The sequence below is a fragment of the Salmo salar genome, chromosome 06 (assembly GCF_965601325.2).
Source record: "Salmo salar chromosome 06, fSalSal1, whole genome shotgun sequence".
NCBI classification, from domain to species: Eukaryota; Metazoa; Chordata; class Actinopteri; order Salmoniformes; family Salmonidae; genus Salmo; species Salmo salar.
Window position 1 is genome coordinate 15464713 of NC_138296.1, and position 26379 is coordinate 15491091.

The 26379-nt window shown below is 42.3% G+C and overlaps 1 protein-coding gene across 1 annotated transcript in view; it reads right to left on the reverse strand.

Annotated features, from left to right (window-relative positions):
• LOC106606352 (scavenger receptor cysteine-rich domain-containing group B protein) overlaps window positions 1–20323 on the reverse strand; it is a 30307-nt gene extending 9984 nt beyond the window's left edge. The window contains exons 1-5 of the mRNA XM_045719805.2: window positions 17366–20323; window positions 16698–16820; window positions 13049–13486; window positions 12464–12553; window positions 788–897 (exon numbers count right to left, since the gene is read on the reverse strand). Coding sequence (XP_045575761.1) covers window positions 788–897; window positions 12464–12553; window positions 13049–13451 — 603 coding nt within the window. The 5' untranslated portion in view covers window positions 13452–13486; window positions 16698–16820; window positions 17366–20323. The remainder of the gene's footprint in view (window positions 1–787; window positions 898–12463; window positions 12554–13048; window positions 13487–16697; window positions 16821–17365) is intronic.
• Between the last annotated feature and the right edge of the window lie 6056 nt (window positions 20324–26379).

Here is a 26379-nt window from a genome sequence, read left to right on the forward strand (position 1 = left end):
TCTGTATTTTCTTGTACATGTACTGCTACCTGAACTATTAAAGGTAAAACATTTACTACTACCTGAACTATTAAAGGTAAAACATTTACTACTACCTGAACTATTATAGGTAAAACATTTACTACTACCTGAACTATTAAAGGTAAAACATTTACTACTACCTGAACAATTAAAGGTAAAACATTTACTACTACCTGTCACGTTCTGACCAGTATGAGGGTTATTTTGTTAGTGTAGGCTGGTCAGGACGTGGCAGAGGGTATTTGGTTTATGTGGTTGGGGGTGTGTGTATTATGTAGAGGGTAGTTGATTTATGTATTCCGGGGTTTTTTGGTCACTGCTCTGTTACTCTATGTTCTTTCTAGTTAGTCTGTTTCTATGTTTAGTTAATTGGGGTGTGGACTCTCAATTGAAGGCAGGTGTTGTCTAGTTGCCTTTGATTGAGAGTCCTATATATTAGGGTGTGTTTGTGTTTGTAATTTGTGGGAGGTTGTCTCCTGAATTGCTGTCTTTTGCCGTCAAGTCTGTATTCGTCGGCCCTCGGTTTGTTTTGTTTGTGTAAGTGTGTTCATTAAAGTTAATTATGAGCACTCAACCCGCTGCGCCTTGGTCCATTCCTGACGACCGTCGTTACACTACCTGAACTACTGTAGGTAAAACATTTTTTAATCAAATACTATCTGACTTCATCCATGTTGGAATTTGGATGATCAAGGACAAAGTATATTTTTCTCAGCATATTGTAACAATATATATATTAGTCCACACAACTTCCTGTGTGACTGACCTGTGTGAGCTGTATGACCTGCGTTCCTATGAAGGCACACCGCAGGTTAACCGTCTGGCCAGGATATGATATCACTTCTGGTTCCACCTCCACCCACTGTGACCAAGCCCCTGGTAGGAAGACGAAAAGAAGAGGAAATTCTCACCTTTCACCGCAGCTTCTTGTTGTTTCCCAGACAATGGGGAACCATAACGTTAAGGAGACGAGGAGAGAAAGCTTCTTGAGACTTTTGGGGCTAAGCCTCAGCTCCTAATGACAAATGACAGTACTCCCTGTTGTTTTGCTTAACTAGCTAACATTGTGTCTATTTTCTGAACTGCAGAAACAGAATAATAGATGATCTATGTAAGGGGTTTTCTGGCCCAGGGACACCTGCCCAGGCAAACCGACGACCCAGGGACACCTGCCCAGGCAAACCGGCGCCCCAGGGACACCTGCCCAGGCAAACCGGCGCCCCAGGGACACCTGCCCAGGCAAACCGGCGCCCCAGGGACACCTGCCCAGGCAAACCGGCGCCCCAGGGACACCTGCCCAGGCAAACCGGCGACCCAGGGACACCTGCCCAGGCAAACCGGCGACCCAGGGACACCTGCCCAGGCAAACCGGCGTCCCAAGGACCCCCATCATTTGTTAGAAGAATAAACTGGCCCGTGAGGCACAACGACCCAAATTGCAATACTACTGGCACATGTTTTGCTTTACACTCAGATTGCAATTCTATAAAAAACATTTATCAAAACACAACACACACTTCTCTACCTTAGGAACAACCTTCACAACTAAAATCTCTTGTGTGCAAATGGAAAGCAACACTCTTCAACAAGATAAGCTCAATTACCAATTGATCACTTTCCCTTTTCACATTAATTGCGTAAATGTTCACTTTGCAATCAGACTTTTGGTATGGATAAAAAGGCTACAGGTGAGTACTCAGTATTTTTTACTAATTATCCCACCTTTCACCGCAGCTTCCTGTTGTTTCCCAGACAACAGGAACCATAACGTTAAGGAGACGAGGAGAGAAAGCTTCTTGAGACTTTTGGGACCAGGCCTCAGCTCCTTATGGAGCTACACTATTTTGCAACATGTTTATCTTGCATACTGTATTAATGTAGTGTTTACTGTACTGGATGCTATTTTGTTTGTAGAACTGAAAGACGACCACCACGTGGTGGTAGAACGTGTCTATCTACAGAAGAACAGCAGGCTGCCATTGTGCAAATGGTGGTTGAAAATAATGCCAAAAGACTGCGGGAAATCCAACAACAGATTATTGAAAACCCTGCCATCTTCCATAACATCATAGTAAGCTTATCAATCATAGCCCGCATACTTAAGAAACACCATTTCCGGATTACGCAAATCTACAGTCTCATTTGAAGGAATTCCCAGAGTGAAGGTTAAACAATACAAATATATGCAAGTAAGTAATGTTCTAGTATTACACTCTTAAAACATTAGACTCATTGATGTTGCCAGTGAACTTGACTATACAGCAATTACAGTATTTGCCATTTCAGAGAATCCTGGAATTGAATGCAAGTCCCATCCCCCCAGGAACTCATAGTCATAGATGAGGCTGGATTCAATTTTGCGAAGACGAGGAGAGGAAGGAACATCATTTGTCAATGCGCCATCATTGAGGTACCTGGCCACATTGGGGTAAATGTCACCATATGCGCAGCTATGAGCCACAATGGGGTCCTCCACCGCCATGCCACCCTTGGACCATACAACACTGCCCATCTCCTTAATTTCCTGAACACCTTACATTTCAATCTTTTTCAGCCAGATCAGAGAGGGCCAGGTGATCCTGAGCAGGAAATGTATGTTCTAATTTGGAACAACGTGAGTTTCCATCGGGCTGCTCAGGTCCGCAACTGGTTCCATGACCATCCCAGCTTTATAATTCTCTATCTCCCACCGTATTCCCCATTTCTCAACCCCATTGATGAGTTTTCAGCATGGCGGTGGAAGGTGTATAATCGCAAACCCCATGAACGTATGGCCCTTCTCCAGGCAATGGAGGCTTGTGTTGACATTCCAGCAGAGTCCTGTCAGGGGTGAATGTGTCATGCCAGAAGATATTTTCCTGCTGTCTGGCCACGGAGAATACCGCATGTGATGTTGATGAAAATCTCTAGCCGGACCAAAACACAAGACAGAACTGATTTTGTTTTCGCAATGGAGTATTTGTTTCTTCACTTATGATTTGACTGTATTTTGACAGTTTCTTTATCTCTTCCATACAATTGATCTAACATACAGTACAGTAGTACAAATTGGCCTATTTTTCTTCCTTTGCATATGCATGTGTGTGCTTACAGTATGCTGTTTGACATGTATTGAGTCATGTTGAAATATACAACAGACATTTTTACATTTGTGTTCCTTTCCTGTTTGAGTACACACAAACAATATACAGTATAACAAGTCTTTACACTGAAATAGGTTCTGAGAGAGGTGTTTTGAATATGTCACAGAAGTGTGATCTCGGTTGTCACTAAGTTAGATTCATTTGATGTGTGTCTCATTTGTAGGCAGAGTTTCATTTTCAGTAGGGAGTACATGATTTTGATTGCTGTGTTTCATTTTGCAAGATGTCTGTGGGGTTTGGGGAAATTGGCTAACAGTTTTGAGTACCTGAGATGCAGTTTAAGCAAACGTGTGTTAACAATTGGGAAAAACTGTAAAATGAATTGTCGTGTCTTTGGGGCACCATTAAACTGAAGACATGTTTATCAATTAACTCCCTGTAATTATTATCACGCGATTAAACTGATTAATCGTTTAATTGTAATTAACTAGGAGATCGGGGCACCAAGGAAAATATTCAGATTACAAAGTTATAATTTTCCTAATATAACTTTCCTATATTATAACATTACATATTATAGTATAGGCCGATTATCTTCTGGTTTAAATGGTGTATTTTACCTCGCGTCCAGTCTCGTTCCAAACGTCGTAAATTGTTGTATCTGCACGAATCCAGCCTTTACTAAAATCATCCATACATCAATTGTCTTAAAATCATTTATTTACTAAACTAAGTAATTCACAGAAAGCATACAAACAGTAATTATCGTCACAAAGAATTGGTAGAGTAATGTGCCCTAGTGGCTAAACAGGCATGGCTGGTGTCTTGTTAAACAAAGGGTCATAAAGGGGCAGCTGAGAAGGCACACCAGAGTTGATAAATATTAACAATTGATATGCTAATCCTTTGCACATGAATGCTCACTCATTCGGGAACGAATTGCAATCAATATATATTTACTGTGTTGTGTGTTGTCGGGATCCTTGTTGGAGAGTCTTCTCTCTTTCTCTCTCGGTTAGAATGGATCTTTCAAAGCGACATTCATTAATGTCGTTAAAGAATGGAAGGTTTCGTCGGTCTTCACGTTCAATGATATAAGTTACTTAGCTGCAGACTAATAATTAATATCAAAGACTTGTTCTTATTCTGTCGGTATCGATAGTCTAAAAGTTAACCACGTGGTATAGTTCATTTTCAGTAGAGGAATTGGATGGTCAAACCTATTGGCCAACTCGCAATGGAGTGGAGGCCTGGTCTGAAGAAAGTAAATCAGGGTGGGGTTTTATAGTGAACATAGAACAGGCTTGTCACATGACGCCTGGTCCTGTCTGTGTCCCTGGGGGCGTGCCGATGACTGATTTAATCTTTGAACATAAATACATTCTATCACATTAACATCAGTACACAGCATCTCAATGTATTACAAAATAGCTTTATCCTTATTAATACATTCTATACAACCATTTGGATGCAAGTCCCATAGCTGAGGCTATTATATAAACAGTTTTATGGTAATATGGCTATATTGTCTCTTCTGAGTATCACAGAATTGTACCAAGCGGACCAGTTCGTAGCTGGATTCTTCACCAATCTTTTATACCTTCTCCAGAACATATCGTTCGGTTCCCCAATTCTGTGAGTTGGAAGAATTTCCTGTGTCTCTCTATGAAACCCCTCTGTGTCTCAACTGGGCCATGTGGCAAGAGATTCTCCTCTAGAATTTTACAACCCCTTCACACAGGGCCTGGGTAGACAATTTGGTAGACAATTCCATTATTTTGACCTCTCCACAGTTCATTGGAAGAGGAAGTGTAGACTCTAACATAGCCTATTAGCTAGAAATAAAAAGTGCTTTCAGAAAGTATTCAGACCCCTTGACTTTTTCCACATTTTGTTACGTTATAGCCTTATTCTGAAATGCATTAAATACAATGTTTTCCTCATCTATCGACACACAACAACAAAAAAATATGTAAAAAAACAATACCCCATAATGACAAAGCAAAAACAGGTTTTTAGTCATTTTTGCACATTAATTACAAATACAAAACAGAAATACCTTATTTACATACTATAAATATTCAGACCCTTAGCGATGAGACTCGAAATTGACCTCAGGTGCATCCTGTTTCCATTGATCATCATTGAGAAGTTTCTACAACTTGTTTGGAGTCCACCAGTGGTAAATTCAATTGATTGGACATGACTTGGAAAGGCACACACCTGTCTACAGTGAGGGAAAAAAGTATTTGATCCCCTGCTGATTTTGTACATTTGCACACTGACAAAGAAATTATCGGTCTATAATTTTAATGGTAGGCTTATTTGAACAGTGAGAGACAGAATAACAACAAAAGAATCCAGAAAAAAACACATGTCAAAAATGTTATAAATTTATTTGCATTTTAATGAGGGAAATAAGAATTTGACCCCCTCTCAATCAGAAAGATTTCTGGCTCCCAGGTGTCTTTTATACAGGTAATGAGCTGAGATTAGGAGCACACTCTTAAAGGGAGTGCTCCTAATCTCAGCTTGTTACCTGTATAAAAGACACCTGTCCACAGAAGCAATCAATCAATCAGATTCCAAACTCTCCACCATGGCCAAGACCAAAGATATCTCCAAGGATGTCAGGGACAAGATTGTAGACCTACACAAGGCTGGAATGGGCTACAAGACCATCGCCAAGCAGCTTGGTGAGAAGGTGACAACAGTTGGTGCGATTATTCGCAAATGGAAGAAACACAAAAGAACTGTCAATCTCCCTCGGCCTGGGGCTCCATGCAAGATCTCACCTCGTGGAGTTGCAATGATCATGAGAACTGTGAGGAATCAGCCCAGAACTACACGGGAGGATCTTGTCAATGATCTCAAGGCAGCTGGGACCATAGTCGCCAAGAAAACAAATGGTAACACACTACGCCGCGAAGGACTGAAATCCTGCAGCGCCCACAAGGTCCCCCTGCTCAAGAAAGCACATATACATGCCTGTCTGAAATTTGCCAATGAACATCTGAATGATTCAGAGGACAACTGGGTGAAAGTGTTGTGGTCAGATGAGACCAAAATGGAGCTCTTTGGCATCCACTCAACTCGCCGTGTTTGGAGGAGGAGGAATGTTGCCTATGACCCCAAGAACACCATCCCCACCATCAAACATGGAGGTGGAAACATTATACTTTAGGGGTGTTTTTCTGCAAAGGGGACAGGACAACTTCACTGCATCAAAGGGACGATGGACGGGGCCATGTACCGTCAAATCTTGGGTGAGAACCTCCTTCCCTCAGCCAGGGCATTGAAAATGGGTCGTGGATGGGTATTCCAGCATGACAATGACTCAAAACACACGGCCAAGGCAACAAAGGAGTGGCTCAAGAAGAAGCACATTAAGGTCCTGGAGTGCCCTAGCCAGTCTCCAGACCTTAATCCCATAGAAAATCTGTGGAGGGAGCTGAAGGTTCGAGTTGCCAAACGTCAGCCTCGAAACCTTAATGACTTGGAGAAGATCTGCAAAGAGGAGTGGGACAAAATCCCTCCTGAGATGTGTGCAAACCTGGTGGCCAACTACAAGAAACGTCTGACCTCTGTGATTGCCAACAAGGGTTTTGCCACCAAGTACTAAGTCATGTTTTGCAGAGGGGTCAAATACTTATTTCCCTCATTAAAATGCAAATAACTTTATAACATTTTTGACATGCGTTTCCCAAAGATAAACATCCACCACACAGCATAACGTGGAAAGAACAATTAAGCCCGCACACAGAACAGGCGGGCATATGGGCTTAAATAGCCCAGCTAACAAGCCTAATAAAACACAGGTGTAACTAATTAGGCATAACCAATCGTAAAGGAAAAAGGGATCGGTAGCAGCTAGTAGGCCGGTGACGACGACCGCCGAGCTCCACCCGAACAGGGAGAGGAGCCACCCTCAGTAGGAGTCGTAACAATACTACCTTTCAAAAGTTTGGGGTCACTTAGAAATGTAATTGTTTTTGAAAGATAAGCAAATTTTTGGTCCATTTAAAATAACATCAAATTGATCAGAAATACAGTGTAGACATTGTTAATGTTGTAAATTACTATTGTAGCTGGAAACGGCAGATTTTTTATGGAATATCTACATAGGCATGCAGAGGCCCATTATCAACAACCATCACTCCTGTGTTCCAATGGCACGTTGTGTTAGCTAATCCAAGTTTATCATTTTTAAAAGGCTAATTGATCATTAGAAAAACCTTTTGCAATTATGTTAGCACAGCTGAAAACTGTTGTCCTGATTAAAGAAGCAATAAACCTGGCCTTCTTTAGACTAGTTGAGTATCTGGAGCATCAGCATTTGTGAGTTTGATTACAGGCTCAAAATGGCCAGAAACAAAGAACTTTCTTCTGAAACTCGTCAGTCTATTCTTGTTCTGAGAAATGAAGGCTATTACATGCAAGAAATTGCCAAGAAACTGAAGATCTTGTACAACGCTGTGTACTACACCCTTCACAGAACAGCGCAAACTGTCTCTAACCATAATAGAAAGAGGAGTGGGAGGCCCCGGTGCACAACTGAGCAAGTGGACAAGTACATTAGTGTCTAGCTTGAGAAACAGATGCCTCACAAGTCCTCAACTGGTAGCTTCATTAAATAATACCCGCAAAACACCAGTCTCAACGTCAACAGTGAAGAGGTGACTCCGGATGTGACTCCACGATGCTGCCCTTCTAGGCAGAGTTGCAAAGAAAAAGCCATATCTCAGACTGGCCAATAAAAATAAAAGATTAAGATGAGCAAAAGAACACAGACACTGGACAGAGGAACTCTGCCTAGAAGGCCAGCATCCCGGAGTCGCCTCTTCACTTTTGACATTGAGACTGGTGTTTTGCGGGTACTGTTTAATGAAGCTGCCAGTTGAGGACTTGTGAGGCGTCTGTTTCTCAAACTAGAAACTCTAATGTACTTGTCCTCTTGCTCAGTTGTGCACCGGGGCCTCCCACTCCTCTTTAGTGCGGTAGCAAAGAAAACAGTCTATGACTTGGGTGACTGGAGTCTCTGAAAAAATGTTGGGCTTTCCTCTGACACCACCTAGTATATAGGTCCTGGATGAAAGGAAGCTTGGACCCAGTGATGTATTGGGCCGTACGCACTACCCTCTGTAGTGCGGTCAGACGGCGAGCAGTTGCCATACCAGGCGGTGATGCAACCACTCAGGATGCTCTCGATGGTGCAGCTGTATAACTTTTTGAGGATCTGGGGACCCATGCCAAATCTTTTCAGGCTCCTGAGGGGTAAAAGGTGTTGTCGTGCCCTCTTATCGACTGTCTTGGCGTGTTTGGACCAGGGACGACCCAGGGACACCTGCCCAGGCAAACCGGCGACCCAGGGACACCTGCCCAGGCAAACCGATGACTCGGGGACACCTGCCCAGGCAAACCGATGACTCGGGGGCACCTGATAGTTTGTTGGTGATGTGGACACCAAGGATCTTGAAACTCTCGATCCGCTCCACTGTAGCCCCATTGATGTTAATGAAACATAAGATATTACAGTTTTTAATGTCCTGTTGGTAGGATAATCTTAATCGTAGGTAATACATGTTATTTTCCAATGATTGCACGTTGACCAATAGAATGGATGGCAGTGGGGGTTTACTCGATCGCCTACGAATTCTCAGAAGGCAGCCCAAACTCCGCCCCTTTTTTCTCCGTATTTCTTCACACAAATGACGGGGATTTGGGCCTGTTCCCGAGAAAGCAGTATATCCTTCGCGACGCGCTATGTACAAAATAAGTTTCAAAATAAGTTATAAACAATGCAAAAATACTAACAAAATAGCACAGTTGGTCAGCCATCCCACATCTACACAGTGCATTCGGATTGTATTCAGACCCCTTGACTTTTTCCACATTTTGTTACGTTACAGCCTTATTCTAAAATTGATTAAATAGTTTTTTCCCCCCTTATCAATCTACACACAATACTCCATAATGACAAAGCGAAAACAGGTTTTTAGAAATGTTTGCAAATGTACCTAATTTTTTATTTTTATTTGTTATTTACAAAGATGTTTCTATAACTTAATTGGAGTCCACCAGTGGTAAATTTAATTGATTAGACATGATTTGGAAAGGCACACACCTGTCTATATAAGGTCCCACAGTTGACAGTGCATGTCAGAGCAAAGACCAAGCCATGAGGTCGAAGGAATTGTCTGTAGAGCTCCAAAACAGGATTGTGTCGAGGCACAGATCTAGGAAGGGTACCAAAACATATCTGCAGCATTGAAGGTCCAGAAGAACACAGTGGGCTTCAACATTCTTAAATGGAAGAAGTTTGGAACCACCAAGACTCTTCCTAGAGCTGGCAGCCTGGCCAAACTGAGCAATCGGGGGAGAAGGGCCTTGGTCGGGGAGGTGACCAAGAACCCACTGGTCACTCTGACAGAGCTCCAGAGTTCCTCTGTGGAGATAAGAGATCCTTCCAGAAGGATAACCATCTCTGCAGCACTCCACCAATCAGACCTTGATGGTAGAATGGCCAGAAAGAAGCCACTCCTCAGTAAAAGACACATGAAGGACTCTCAGACCATGAGTAACAAGATTATCTGGTCTAATGAAACCAAGATTGAACACTTTGGGCAGAATGCCAAGCGTCACCTCTGGAGGAAACCTGGCACCATCCCTACGGTGAAGCATGGTGGTGGCAGCATCTTGCTTTGAAGATGTTTTTCAGCGGCAGTCACTGGGAGACTAGTCAGGATCGAGGGAAAGATGAACGGAGCAATGTACAGAGAGATCCTTGATGAAACCTGCTCCAGAGCACTCAGGACCTCAGACTGGGGCAAAGGTTCACCTTCCAACAGGACAACAACCCTATGCACACAGCCAAGACAACGCAGGAGTGGCTTCGGGACAAGTCCAAGAACGTCCTTGAGTGGCCCAACCAGAGCTTGAATCCGATCTAACATCTCTGGAGCTGCAGAGAGGAATGGGAGAAACTCCCCAAATACAGTTGTGCCAAGCTTGTAGCGTCATACCCAAGAAGACTTGAGGCTGTAATCACTGCCAAAGGTGCCTTTACTTATGTAAATGTGATATTTCAGATTTTTCTTTGTAATTCTTTTTCTATATTTTCTAAAAAAAAAAAGTTTTTTTAATGCTTTGTCATTATGGGGTATTGTGTGTAGATTGATGAAGAAAAAAAACTATTTAATACATTTTAGAATAAGGCTGTAATGTAACAAAATGTGGAAAAAGTCAAGGGATCTGAATACTTTCCCAATGCACTGTATTTAACCCATTTGGAATTCAGGCAGTAATGCAGCAACATGTGGGATAAGCAAGGGGTATGAATACTTTCTGAAGGCACTGTAATTATTTAATTTGTGGATCAACCCTTAGCAGTCATTCTGATCTCGTTCCCAATGATGAGTGCTTTAGTTTATTATGTTGCTGTCCAGCAGTTCTGAAATTGCGATGCACCCAACTATCCACGTTTTTCTGTGTAATAATAGCCTTTTGATTTGAACATTTGAAAAGTTTTGGTGTGTGTACTATCACTAGCGGTGCCTGGGTAAAATCACCGGGGAAGCCAATCCAAAAATAAAAGCCTTATTACAACCTATGTGTTGTGATAATTGTGTTGTTTGCTCTATAACCTGTTAGTTCATATGCCTTGACACTAATATATAGGCCTAAGGCCAAGAAAAATAGAAGACACTGTGGCAGAATAAATTCAACCACACATTTGTTTCATTACAAAACCGGAGCGCAACATCTGTCCGGTGAAGTCCACAAAATATATTGCATGTAACAAACAGTTCATGATCTACAGCATTGTCAACCAAGGTGATGTTATTGACATTTTCGTTACCGCAAGTCACAAAGAAAACAGGAGTTGCCTCCATTATTCCAGCAGCATTTCAACATCATCTAATCACCTCTGCTTAGTCTAATACAGTGACAACTAAAAGATACCAAAAACGATTTAGTCCAATCAACGTAAGCTAAATATGATGTGGCTGTCCATGTATACTGATTTATATATGTGGGTGTGTGTACATGCGTGCAAGTAGAAAAAACATGTTGACTCACCCTACTTGTAAAACAACGGCAATGCCATCCTCCTCTTTCATGTTGCCGAAATGGTCTATGACTCTGGTAAACGTTACGCCATTTCAGTTAGTTAACATTAGCATACTACATCTAGCTACATGTAGAACTTCCATACTCTCAGGCCAGGGGCACAATGTATGAATTTATGGTTGGATCAGAATCGCCGTTATAATCATTGGCCCGTACGGAGAATTAAGTAAAACCACATTCAAATCCCTATTTCCATCCATGGCTAATTTAGGAAAGGGACAATTTTAGCTAGCTACCTAGCCACCGGAGGACAACAACACAACGAGATGCAACAATAACATTTTTTCTGTCAATAATGACATTTGACTTGTGATGTGATTGGTCTGAAGCCAAATCCAAACTGGGACCATTCACAGCTGAGTTCACTCAGTTTAGCGCAGCGCTGATTGGCTATTATTTGTATTTATTTTTATCAAGGGAGGCCAAATGCTCGCTGGCTTCCCTTGCATTCAATGCTACGGGTGCCAACATTGTCATACTCTTTCTGATCAGACAGCACCAGATAGATACGCTACGCATATTGAGACAGAGGGGCGCTGTTTTGTTCGCTCGGATGCTTTAACCGGTGAGATACATACAGCCTCTTGCGAACTGAATGAAATTTAGGAAACAAAGAGATGTACATGGTCATTTTTTTATTTGGTCATTTTTCGGGGAAGCCTGGCTTCCCTTGGCATCCATGAATTCACGCCACTGTGTACTACAGTACGCGATTTAATTGTATTTATTTATGTTACAGCACTTTGGTTTCACTAATAAATATGTTGAAATGGAACCAAATTATATTTTTCTGTCTTCAGTCCTTTTTAAATAGTCCATCTATCCTATGTGGGCTATGGTATTGGTCGAATGTGATAGTCTGCCTATAACCAGCCTGAGTAGGCCTATAACTCCATTCCTATTCTATTCAGAGTTTAGAGAAATTAATCAAATTGGAAATGAGGTATTATCATGCTGGTTAATGCGATGCATGTCTGTTGAATTTGGAAAAATTCACCTGCACTCAGCCTTGCCCCATCTACGCAGCAAATCAGTAGCCTCTACTTCATTGCGGCCGTAGCATACTGCATACTTCTCACTAAACGGTACGTTCTAAATAGTATGCAACGATGAGTTCATAGTATGCAGTTTAAGTATGTAGTACGCTATAATAGGTATTCGGACAGGGCAAGAGTCTGGGTGTACTTTACAATGATCTTGCCACCTTGTTATTGGTTCTGTGGAGTTACCTGCCAATGTGGTTCTTTGGTTGGTTGGTCGGGCTGTTCCTGTTGCGGTGTTCCAGGAGATAGGTGGTGCTGCTGTGGTGTTGCTGCCACCTGACAAAGATAAAGACAGGATTTCAGTACAAACTTACTTTACGCTCTTTTTAAATCCTAAAGTCCCTAGTGAAGGTTGGGTTATAAATGGATGGGAGAATTGGAGGTTGGGTTATAAAGGGATGGGAGAAGTGGATGTTGGGTTATAAAGGCATGGGAGAAGTGGAGGTTGGGTTGTAAAGGGATGGGAGAAGTGGAGGTTGGGTTATAAAGGCATGGGGAGAAGTGGAGGTTGGGTTATAAAGGGATGGGAGAAGTGGAGGTTGGATTCAAATAAAACAGACATAACAAAATTAGGAAAATGAATACATTAACGAGAAAAATGTGTGCTTGCTCTTCTTGAAGTATTTATGGCTGTGAAATAAGTTGTTGTGGGGTTTAAACCATAAGACACCAGGATGGTGATCTAACTGTATCCAATAAGCCTTTACTAAGGTTGTTGACAGGAAAAAAAGAGTAAAGTTGATAAAGAAGCTTAAAAAACGATACTCCTACCTGAGCAGATGACACCAGCGTCTTCGTGATGTCCACAGTTGTGTCTCCCAAACCCTTTGTGACTGCACCTTGTGAGATTAGACTCGCTGCCTGTACATCCAACATCATCCATCCATATTGTCCCGTTCCTCTGTCCGAAGCGGGCTTCGTGTGGTGCAGACAGAGCTCTTCCACAGCCCAGCTGTCTACAAACCACCTGGGCGTCACTCACGTCCCACGAATCATCACACACCGTCCCCCAGTGACCACTGTGGTAGACCTCCACTCTCCCTGAGCAGGAGTTAGGACCGTTGACCAATCTGATTTGACTATTGGCTATTGCTGATGTTGTTGTATCGGATGTCATTGTTGAAAACATAGTGTCTGCGACACTGGGTGGGGTGGTGAGCGGTGGTGTCGACATCTGTGTTGGAGAGGTGGCATTGACATCTGACTGATCTGAAAAAATTGAGTTTCTGATGAAGCATAGCTACTAGCCACAGTATCATGTACAATAATTATGTATGACTAACAAGACCTTCAGGAAAAATGTCAACTGCTATGATGAAAATGTAACTCTGCCCAGATCTTAAACACAAGGACCTGAAACGCATAATAACAAATGACCAAGACCATCAACCCTGTTACCTGAGCTATGACCAGTGGTGGCCTGTATGAACAGGAGCAGCAGCTGTTACCTGAGCTATGACCAGTGGTGACCTGTATGAACAGGAACAGCAGCTGTTACCTGAGCTATGACCAGTGGTGACCTGTATGAACAGGAGCAGCAGCTGTTACCTGAGCTATGACCAGTGGTGACCTGTATGAACAGGAACAGCAGCCGTTACCTGAGCTATGACCAGTGGTGACCTGTATGAACAGGAACAGCAGCTGTTACCTGAGCTATGACCAGTGGTGACCTGTATGAACAGGAGCAGCAGCTGTTACCTGAGCTATGACCAGTGGTGACCTGTATGAACAGGAGCAGCAGCTGTTACCTGAGCTATGACCAGTGGTGACCTGTATGAACAGGAGCAGCAGCTGTTACCTGAGCTATGACCAGTGGTGGCCTGTATGAACAGGAGCAGCAGCTGTTACCTGAGCTACAGTGGGGGAAAAAAGTATTTGATCCCCTGCTGATTTTGTATGTTTGCCCACTGATAAAGAAAGGATCAGTCTATCATTTTAATGGTAGGTTTATTTGAACAGTGAGAGACAGAATAACAACAAAAATATCCATAAAAACACATGTCGAAAATGTTATAAATTGAGTTGCATTTTAATGAGGGAAATAAGTATTTGACCCCCTCTCAATCAAAAAGATTTCTGGATCCCAGGTGTCTTTTATACAGGTAACGAGCTGAGATTAGGAGCACACTCTTAAATGGAGTGCTCCTAACCGCAGCTTGTTCCCTGTAAAAAAGACACCTGTCCACAGAAGCAATCAATCAATCAGATTCCAAACTCTCCACCATGGCCAAGACCAAAGAGCTCTCCAAGGATGTCAGGGACAAGATTGTAGACCTACACAAGGCTGGAATGGGCTACAAGACCATCGCCAAGCAGCTTGGTGAGAAGGTGACAACATTTGGTGCGATTATTTGCAAATGGAAGAAACACAAAAGAACTGTCAATATCCCTCGGCCTGGGGCTCCATGCAAGATCTCACCTCGTGGGGTTGCAATGATCATGAGAACAGTGAGGAATCAGCCCAGAACTACACGGGAGGATCTTGTCAATGATCTCAAGGCAGCTGGGACCATAGTCGCCAAGAAAACAATTGGTAACACACTACGCCGTGAAGGACTGAAATCCTGCAGCGCCCGCAAGGTCCCACTGCTCAAGAATACATATACATGCCCGTATGAAGTTTGCCAATGAAAATCTGAATGATTCAGAGGACAACCGGTGAAAGTGTTGTGGTCAGATGAGACCAAAATGGAGCTCTTTGGCATCAACTAAACTCGCCGTGTTTGGAGGAGGAGGAATGCTGCCTATGACCCCAAGAACACCATCTCCACCGTCAAACATGGAGGTGGAAACATTATGCTTTGGGGGTGTTTTTCTGCTAAGGGGACAGGACAACTTCACCGCATCAAAGGGATGATGGACGGGGCCATGTACCGTCAAATCTTGGGTGAGAACCTACTTCCCTCAGCCAGGGCATTGAAAATGGGTCGTGGATGGGTATTCCAGCATGACAATGACCCAAAACACACGGCCAAGGCAACAAAGGAGTGGCTCAAGAAGAAGCACATTAAGGTCCTGGAGTGCCCTAGCCAGTCTCCAGACCTTAATCCCATAGAAAATCTGTGGAGGGAGCTGAAGGTTCGAGTTGCCAAACGTCAGCCTCGAAACCTTAATGACTTGGAGAAGATCTGCAAAGAGGAGTGGGACAAAATCCCTCCTGAGATGTGTGCAAACCTGGTGGCCAACTACAAGAAACGTCTGACCTCTGTGATTGCCAACAAGGGTTTTGCCATCAAGTACTAAGTCATGTTTTGCAGAGGGGTCAAATACTTATTTCCCTCATTAAAATGCAAATAATTTTATAACATTTTTGACATGCGTTTTTCTGGATATTTTTGTTGTTATTCTGTCTCTCACTGTTCAAATAAACCTACCATTAAAATCATAGACTGATCATTTATTTTTAAGTGGGCAAACATACAAAATCAACAGGGGATCAAATACATTTCCCCCCACTGTTTGACCAGTGGTGGCCTGTATGAACAGGTATTTTCTTGTAGCTAGCGATATTCATAAAATAAATATTTTTACCCCACAAAAATAACCTCCTCAAAATTGTTTTACAAAAAGATACCCCCCAAAATTACCGGACCCCCTGCAGTACCCTGGGCCACGGACCCCAGCTTGAAAACCACAAATCAATGTTATTTTTAAGAATAGTAAAATTCATGACATCTAGATCAGGTAGGAGTCAGCAAAAAAAGCTGATGTTCTCGTCTGTCATCTATGCTAGGTTTGAAATCCAGCCGAGGCTGTTATTAGTCATTTGGCTAATAAAATAGAAGGCTGTGATACACTGGAGATGGTCAGGTATGTACGCAGAGATTTTATTTGAAATAATGTGTAGATCGTCAAAGACAAAGGTGGTTGTAAAATGCAGTTATTCTACTGGGGTAGTGGTGGAATGAATGGGATTGAATAGGAGGCTTTAGACTCCTTAAATTCTCCCTTTGATTCATTCTTGGGCTCTGCATTGTCCGAGGTGAAGGTACACATTTGTTAAATTAACAAACCATAAAAGTGAGGTGATACTTTGCATTGAGATGTTTATGAGCATGTCACACATACTGTCTGTGTGCCAAAGCACAACCTGTTCGCGCAACCCTGTCTTTAAGTGGGGCAGCAGGTAGCCTAATGGTTAGAGCGTTGGACCAGTAACCGAAAGGTTGCTAGATTGAATCCCCGAGCTGACAAGGTAAAAATCTGTCGTTCTGCCCCTGAACAAGGCAGTTAGCCCACTGTTCCTAGGCTGTCATTGTAAATAATAATTTGTTCTTAACTGACTTGCCTAGTTAAATAAAGGTCAAATAAATAAAAGTGCAATGTTAAGTGTAATTTGTCTGGAAACAAGATAGCACTTTCTAAAAGAAGAATGAAAGAATGAATGAAATGCAGTAAAGCATGTTTTTTTCCCTCTCACCTTTTCACCCTGGCGTGGCGTTAACTACCGATGGGGTTGTTGGGTAGATTGGTCCTCGTGTCTCTGTTGTAGCGTTCCAGTAGATTGGTGGTGCTGCTGTGGTGTTGCTGCCACCTGCTGAAGCTAAAGACCGAAGTTCAGAACAAGCTTACTTCAAACTACAGGCTCTAGTGGAGGTTGGGCCAAAACAACAACTATGGCCCATGGTTATAGCCAAGGCCCAGAGTTATACAGATAGCTCGGTTAGCCAATGTGCGGGAGTGCTGGTTGGTCGGGCCAATTGAGGTAGTATTTACATGAATGTATACAGGGGCGAAAATCTGATATCAACTTCGGAGGGGACAATTACATGAAATTTTCTCAAGAGCAATTCCTGAGGGGGACACCAAAAGTAGTGCTGTAACACACAGCCTACGTTGTAATATGGTACATGTATATTGAGGAACCAAAGAAATAAGGTGTTTGCGGTACTCCTAACTACCGGTATCCAAAACTACACAACTAATCACAACAGCAATACCATTGCCTTTAACAAATCTTAGTTCAGTCACCAGTGTAAGTTGAGAGTGGGGGTATCCATGGCATTTTCCAATTATGTTCCTATTTTACAAGTCAAAAAAATTGAGAACCTTTCATAATGTTGCCAAACAAAGACTCAACAAACTTACCTGAGACTCCCTGTCTCTGCCAGTCTGTCCCTGCATATCTGTCCCCAGCTCTGCTGTCTGTGTGCCATCTGTTGCCTGCTCTGCCTAATGACATCATTGTGAAACATTTTCATTAGCATTTCACTTCTTTCTTATGAACATTATATCAACTAGTCTTTGAGATATTAGGCTACTAGGGTTCTTACTTTGCGTTTTGGTGTACTGAAAAATACCCTGATGTCCGTCATTTTTCTACCTGGCTGGCTACACACACACAGGTTATTTACAGTAGGAGATGGGCTTCTATCATCCTATCTTCTATCATTCCATATGGGCTTCGATCTAAAAGGTAGCTAGCAAATGTGAAAAGGATTCCTTTGACAAGAGTTGACAGCTGTATGAGTTCACCATTTACACCACATATGCTGCAACCTTTTGTAATTATAACCGTTTGTTTCATATTGGCTGGCTTCCAACAATAGCTGAATTTGCAAAGCTAGCGAGCACAAATTCCGTTTCAGTGGTGTTTGCTATAATCTTTGCTACCCGGGTTAAATAAAGGTCAAATAAAATAAATAAATAAAAGTTCCCTTGCGACAATTTAGCTTTTGCAACGAGACCATTAAATATATTTAAGACAATGGTAGAAGAGAGTGTAGTTCTGTTCAGTTTGGACTTCAGTTTATCGCTAACCTTCTCACAGGGACTTTGAAGCACTAACACTTGGAATAAATTGACGATAGCAAAGATTCCATCTTTGGCGATGCCACATAAATGGAATAGGTACTAGCTAGCTTAATAGTTAATATTTGCACGCTAGCTCTGCAAATTGAGCTAGTGTGTGTGTGTGTGTGTGTGTGAACCCTGCCAACATAAAACAAAACATTGCTATGGCGCGATTGACTGGATGAACCTCACGTCAATTATGTGCATTGAGTGCCTTTCAGACACTAGATACGAACCCTCTGTTACCTTGCCAACTAAGGAACTGGCAGTGGATCAAACCATTGTTAAATGAGGCCTCACCCCCTGGTTACACTATTGACCATACCCCCCGTGCATCCGGCAAAGGCGGAGGTGTTGCTAACATTTACGATAGCAAATTTCAATTTACAAAAAAAAATAAACTATGACGTTTTCGTCTTTTGAGCTTCTAGTCATGAAATCTATGCAGCCTACTCACTCACTTTTTATAGCTACTGTTTACAGGCCTCCTGGGCCATACGCAGTGTTCCTCACTGAGTTCCCTGAATTCCTATCGGATCTTGTAGTCATAGCAGATAATATTCTAATTTTTGGTGACTTTAACATTCACATGGAAAAGTCCACAGACCCACTCCAAAAGGCTTTCGGAGCCATCATCGACTCAGTGGGTTTTGTCCAACATGTCTCTGGACCTACTCACTGCAACAGTCATACTCTGGACCTAGTTTTGTCCCATGGAATAAATGTTGTGGATCTTAATGTTTTTCCTCATAATCCTGGACTATCGGACCACCATTTTATTACGTTTGCAATCGCAACAAATAATCTGCTCAGACCCCAACCAAGGAGCATTAAAAGTCGTGCTATAAATTCTCAGACAACCCAAAGATTCCTTGATGCCCTTCCAGACTGCCTCTGCCTACCCAAGGACGTCAGAGGACAAAAATCAGTTAACCACCTAACCGAGGAACTCAATTTAACCTTGCGCAATACCCTAGATGCAGTTGCACCCCTAAAAACTAAAAACATCTGTCATAAGAAACTAGCTCCCTGGTATACAGAAAATACACGAGCTCTGAAGCAAGCTTCCAGAAAATTGGAACGGAAATGGCGCCACACCAAACTGGAAGTCTTCCGATTGAGGAAAATAAGAACAATCCGAAATTTCTTTTTGATACTGTCGCAAAGCTAACTAAAAAGCAGCCTTCGCAAATGGAGGATGGCTTTCACTTCAGCAGTAATACATTTATGAACTTCTTTGAGGAAAAGATCATGATCATTAGAAAGCAAATTACAGACTCCTCTTTAAATCTGGGTATTCCTCCAAAGCTCCATTGTCCTGAGTCTACACAACTCTGCCAGGACCTAGGATCAAGGGAGATACTAAAGTGTTTTAGTACTATATCTCTTGACACAAGGATGAAAATAATCATGGCCTCCAAACCCTCAAGCTGTATACTGGACCCTATTCCAACTAAACTACTGAAAGAGCTGCTTCCTGTGCTTGGCCCCCCTATGTTGAACATAATAAACGGCTCTCTATCCACCGGATGTGTACCAAGCTCACTAAAAGTGGCAGTAATAAAGCCTCTCTTGAAAAAGCCGAATCTTGATCCAGAAATTATAAAAAACTATCGGCCTATATCGAATCTTCCATTCCTCTCAAAAATTTTAGAAAAAGCTGTTGCACAGCAACTCACTGCCTTCCTGAAGACAAACAATGTATACGAAACGCTTCAGTCTGGTTTTAGACCCCATCATAGCACTGAGACTGCACTTGTGAAGGTGGTAAATGACCTTTTAATGATGTCAGACCGAGGCTCTGCATCTGTCCTCGTGCTCCTAGATCTTAGTGCCGCTTTTGATACCATCGATCACCACATTCTTTTGGAGAGATTGGAAACCCAAATTGGTCTACATGGACAAGTTCTGGCCTGGTTTAGATCTTATCTGTCGGAAAGATATTAGTTTGTCTCTGTGAATGGTTTGTCCTCTGACAAATCAATTGTAAATTTCGGTGTTCCTCAAGGTTCCGTTTTAGGACCACTATTGTTTTCACTATATATTTTACCTCTTGGGGATGTCATTCGAAAACATAATGTTAAATTTCACTGCTATGCGGACGACACACAGCTGTACATTTCAATGAAACATGGTGAAGCCCCAAAATTGCCCTCGCTAGAAGCCTGTGTTTCAGATATAAAGAAGTGGATGGCTGCAAACTTTCTACTTTTAAACTCGGACAAAACAGAGATGCTTGTTCTAGGTCCCAAGAAACAAAGAGATCTTCTGTTGAATCTGACAATTAATCTGGATGGTTGTACAGTCGTCTCAAATAAAACTGTGAAGGACCTCGGCGTTACTCTGGACCCTGATCTCTCTTTTGAAGAACATATCAAGACTGTTTCAAGGACAGCTTTTTTCCATCTACGTAACATTGCAAAAATCAGAAACTTTCTGTCCAAAAATGACGCAGAAAAATGTATCCATGCTTTTGTTACTTCTAGGCTGGACTACTGCAATGCTCTACTTTCCGGCTACCCGGATAAAGCACTAAACAAACTTCAGTTTGTGCTAAATACGGCTGCTAGAATCCTGACTAGAACCAAACAATTTGATCATATTACTCCAGTGCTAGCCTCCCTACACTGGCAAGGGCTGATTTCAAGGTTTTACTGCTAACCTACAAAGCATTACATGGGCTTGCTCCTACCTATCTTTTCGATTTGGTCCTGCCGTACATACCTACACGTACGCTACGGTCACAAGACGCAGGCCTCCTAATTGTCCCTAGAATTTCTAAGCAAACGGCTGGAGGTAGGGCTTTCTCCTATAGAGCTCCATTTTTATGGAATGGTCTGCCTACCAATGTGAGAGACGCAGACTCAGTCTCAACCTTTAAGTCTTTACTGAAGACTTCTCTCTTCAGTAGGTCCTATGATTAAGTATAGTCTGGCCCAGGAGTGTGAAGGTGAACGGAAAGGCTGGAGCAACGAACCGCCCTTGCTGTCTCTGCCTTGCCGGTTCCCCTCTTTCCACTGGGATTCTCTGCCTCTAACCCTTTTACAGGGGCTGAGTCACTGGCTTACTGGTGTTCTTCCATGCCGTCCATGGGAGGGGTGCGTCACTTGAGTGGGTTGAGTCACTGACGTGGTCTTCCTGTCTGGGTTGGCGCCCCCCCTTGGGATGTGCCATGGCGGAGATCGTTGTGGGCTATACTCGGCCTTGTCTTAGGATGGTAAGTTGGTGGTTGGAGACATCCCTCTAGTGGTGTGGGGGCTGTGCTTTGGCAAAGTGGGTGGGGTTATATCCTGCCTGTTTGGCCCTGTCCGGGGGTATCATCGGATGGGGCCACAGTGTCTTCTGATCCCTCCTGTCTCAGCCTCCAGTATTTATGCTGCAGTAGTTTATGTGTCGGGGGGCTAGGGTCAGTCTGTTACATCTGGAGTATTTCTCTTGTCTTATCCGGTGTCCTGTGTGAATTTAAATATGCTCTCTCTAATTCTCTCTTTCTCTCTTTCTGTCTTTCTCTCGGAGGACCTGTGCCCTAGGACCATGCCTCAGGACTACCTGGTATGATGACTCCTTGCTGTCCCCAGTCCACCTGGCCGTGCTGCTGCTCCAGTTTCAACTGTTCTGCCTGCGGCTATGGAACCCTGACTTGTTCACCGGACGTGCTTGTTGCACACTCTACAACTACTATGATTATTATTATTTGACCATGCTGGTCATTTATGAACATTTTAACATCTTGACCATGTTCTGTTATAATATCCACCCTGCACAGCCAGAAGAGGACTGGCCACCCCTCATAGCCTGGTTCCTCTCTAGGTTTCTTCCTAGGTTTTTGGCCTTTCTAGGGAGTTTTTCCTAGGGAGTTTTTCCTAGCCACCGTGCTTCTTTCACATGCTTTGCTTGCTGTTTTAGGCAGGGTTTCTGTACAGCACTTTGAGATATCCGCTGATGTACAAAGGGCTATATAAATAAATTTGATTTGATTTGATTTGATTTGTGAGGCAAAGGGTGGGGGGTCGCAATCTCTTGAAACTTCAAAACGCGCTATTAAGTGTCTATAATCAGCACAATTGCTTTCATTGCGTATTATTAATATTATTTAAATTACATAGTTATCTTTACAGTGATATATTGGGGGGGACAAATCATATTTTTCCCAGGATGGAGGGGTCGTGTGTCCCCCCGTCCCCCCTGGGATTACCGCCCCTGAATGTATATTTAAAGTGACTATGCATATAAGATAAACAGAGAGTAGCAGCAGCGTAAAAGAGGGGTTGGGGGGGGCACACAATGCAAATAGTCCGGGTAACCATTTGGTTACCTGTTCAGGAGTCTTATGGCTCGGGGGTAAAAACTGTTGAGAAGCCTTTTTGTCCTAGACTTGGCACTCAGGTATCGCTTGCCATGTGGTAGTAGAGATAACAGTCTATGACTGGCCTTCCTCTGACACCGCCTGGTGTAGAGGTCCTGGATGGCAGGCAGCTTTGCCCCTTCTGATGTACTGGGCCGTACGCACTACCCTCTGAAGTGCCTTGCGGTCAGAGGCCGAGCAATTGCCGTACCAGGCAGTGATGCAACCGGTCAGGATGCTCTCGATGTTGCAGCTGTAGAACATTTTGAGGATCTCAGGACCCATGCCAAATCTTTTTAGTTTCCTGTTTTAGGTTTCCTGAGGGGGAATAGGCTTTGTCCTGAGGGGGAATAGGGTTATGTCGTGCCCTCTTCACGATGTACTGAGGTACTGATCCTCAAAAAGTTCTACAGCTTCACCATCGATAGCATCACCACTTGGTATGGAAAATGCACCGCTCTTGACCACAAAGCGCTACAGAGGGTGGTACCGTACGGACAGCCCAGTACATCACTGGGGCCAAGCTCCCTGCCATCCAGGACCTCTACACCAGGTGGTGTCAGAGGAAGGCCCAAAAAATTGTTCTAAGCTGTCATATGGAATTGTTTTAAGATGGTCATACCATGGATCATTTCGCTATTTGATTAAAAAAAATGTAGGTATACATTTTTTTAAACTAATAATTATTTGATTAAATATTTAAGTTACTACCATAGCCCATAGAAACTCATTGAATAACAAATTCAAAGACTGTCAAAAAATGTATCATAAGGAAAAAGGTTTTCAAGTGTCTGTCCTGTATCTAGGAGATATAAGAAAGCTGAGGATATATGTATATATATATATATATATATATATATATATATATATATATATATGTGTTCATTCAGTATTGTTGTAATTGTCATTATTACAAAAAAATTAAAAAATATCTGCCGATTAATCGGTATCGGCTTTTTTGGCCCTCCAGTAATCGGTATCGGCGTTGAAAAATCATATCGGTCGACCTCATATATATATATATATATATATATAATATATATATATATATATATATCGACCGATTATGATTTTTCAACGCCGATAAAAGCCGATACCGATTAATCGGCAGATATTTTTTTATTTTTTTGTAATAATGACAATTACAACAATACTGAATGAACACATATATATATATATACATATATCCTCAGCTTTCTTATATCTCCTAGATACAGGACAGACACTTGAAAACCTTTTTCCTTATGATACATTTTTTGACAGTCTTTGAATTTGCCGCCATAATGCTTTGTCATTATAGGGTATTGAGTGTAGATTGATGAAGAAAAAAAACGATTTAATCAATTTTAGAATAAGGCTGTAATGTAACAAAATGTGGAAAAAGTCAAGGGATCTGAATACTTTCCCAATGCACTGTATTTAACCCATTTGGAATTCAGGCAGTAATGCAGCAACATGTGGGATAAGCAAGGGGTATGAATACTTTCTGAAGGCACTGTAATTATTTAATTTGTGGATCAACCCTTAGCAGTCATTCTGATCTCGTTCCCAATGATGAGTGCTTTAGTTTATTATGTTGCTGTCCAGCAGTTCTGAAATTGCGATGCACCCAACTATCCACGTTTTTCTGTGTAATAATAGCCTTTTGATTTGAACATTTGAAATGTTTTGGTGTGTGTACTATCACTAGCGGTGCCTGGGTAAAATCACCGGGGAAGCCAATCCAGAAATAAAAGCCTTATTACAACCTATGTGTTGTGATAATTGTGTTGTTTGCTCTATAACCTGTTAGTTCATATGCCTTGACACTAATATATAGGCCTAAGGCCAAGAAAAATAGAAGACACTGTGGCAGAATAAATTCAACCACACATTTGTTTCATTACAAAACCGGAGCGCAACATCTGTCCGGTGAAGTCCACAAAATATATTGCATGTAACAAACAGTTCATGATCTACAGCATTGTCAACCAAGGTGATGTTATTGACATTTTCGTTACCGCAAGTCACAAAGAAAACAGGAGTTGCCTCCATTATTCCAGCAGCATTTCAACATCATCTAATCACCTCTGCTTAGTCTAATACAGTGACAACTAAAAGATACCAAAAACGATTTAGTCCAATCAACGTAAGCTAAATAGCATGTGGCTGTCCATGTATACTGATTTATATATGTGGGTGTGTGTACATGCGTGCAAGTAGAAAAAACATGTTGACTCACCCTACTTGTAAAACAACGGCAATGCCATCCTCCTCTTTCATGTTGCCGAAATGGTCTATGACTCTGGTAAACGTTACGCCATTTCAGTTAGTTAACATTAGCATACTACATCTAGCTACATGTAGAACTTCCATACTCTCAGGCCAGGGGCACAATGTATGAATTTATGGTTGGATCAGAATCGCCGTTATAATCATTGGCCCGTACGGAGAATTAAGTAAAACCACATTCAAATCCCTATTTCCATCCATGGCTAATTTAGGAAAGGGACAATTTTAGCTAGCTACCTAGCCACCGGAGGACAACAACACAACGAGATGCAACAATAACATTTTTTCTGTCAATAATGACATTTGACTTGTGATGTGATTGGTCTGAAGCCAAATCCAAACTGGGACCATTCACAGCTGAGTTCACTCAGTTTAGCGCAGCGCTGATTGGCTATTATTTGTATTTATTTTTATCAAGGGAGGCCAAATGCTCGCTGGCTTCCCTTGCATTCAATGCTACGGGTGCCAACATTGTCATACTCTTTCTGATCAGACAGCACCAGATAGATACGCTACGCATATTGAGACAGAGGGGCGCTGTTTTGTTCGCTCGGATGCTTTAACCGGTGAGATACATACAGCCTCTTGCGAACTGAATGAAATTTAGGAAACAAAGAGATGTACATGGTCATTTTTTTATTTGGTCATTTTTCGGGGAAGCCTGGCTTCCCTTGGCATCCATGAATTCACGCCACTGTGTACTACAGTACGCGATTTAATTGTATTTATTTATGTTACAGCACTTTGGTTTCACTAATAAATATGTTGAAATGGAACCAAATTATATTTTTCTGTCTTCAGTCCTTTTTAAATAGTCCATCTATCCTATGTGGGCTATGGTATTGGTCGAATGTGATAGTCTGCCTATAACCAGCCTGAGTAGGCCTATAACTCCATTCCTATTCTATTCAGAGTTTAGAGAAATTAATCAAATTGGAAATGAGGTATTATCATGCTGGTTAATGCGATGCATGTCTGTTGAATTTGGAAAAATTCACCTGCACTCAGCCTTGCCCCATCTACGCAGCAAATCAGTAGCCTCTACTTCATTGCGGCCGTAGCATACTGCATACTTCTCACTAAACGGTACGTTCTAAATAGTATGCAACGATGAGTTCATAGTATGCAGTTTAAGTATGTAGTACGCTATAATAGGTTTTCGGACAGGGCAAGAGTCTGGGTGTACTTTACAATGATCTTGCCACCTTGTTATTGGTTCTGTGGAGTTACCTGCCAATGTGGTTCTTTGGTTGGTTGGTCGGGCTGTTCCTGTTGCGGTGTTCCAGGAGATAGGTGGTGCTGCTGTGGTGTTGCTGCCACCTGACAAAGATAAAGACAGGATTTCAGTACAAACTTACTTTACGCTCTTTTTAAATCCTAAAGTCCCTAGTGAAGGTTGGGTTATAAATGGATGGGAGAATTGGAGGTTGGGTTATAAAGGGATGGGAGAAGTGGATGTTGGGTTATAAAGGCATGGGAGAAGTGGAGGTTGGGTTGTAAAGGGATGGGAGAAGTGGAGGTTGGGTTATAAAGGCATGGGGAGAAGTGGAGGTTGGGTTATAAAGGGATGGGAGAAGTGGAGGTTGGATTCAAATAAAACAGACATAACAAAATTAGGAAAATGAATACATTAACGAGAAAAATGTGTGCTTGCTCTTCTTGAAGTATTTATGGCTGTGAAATAAGTTGTTGT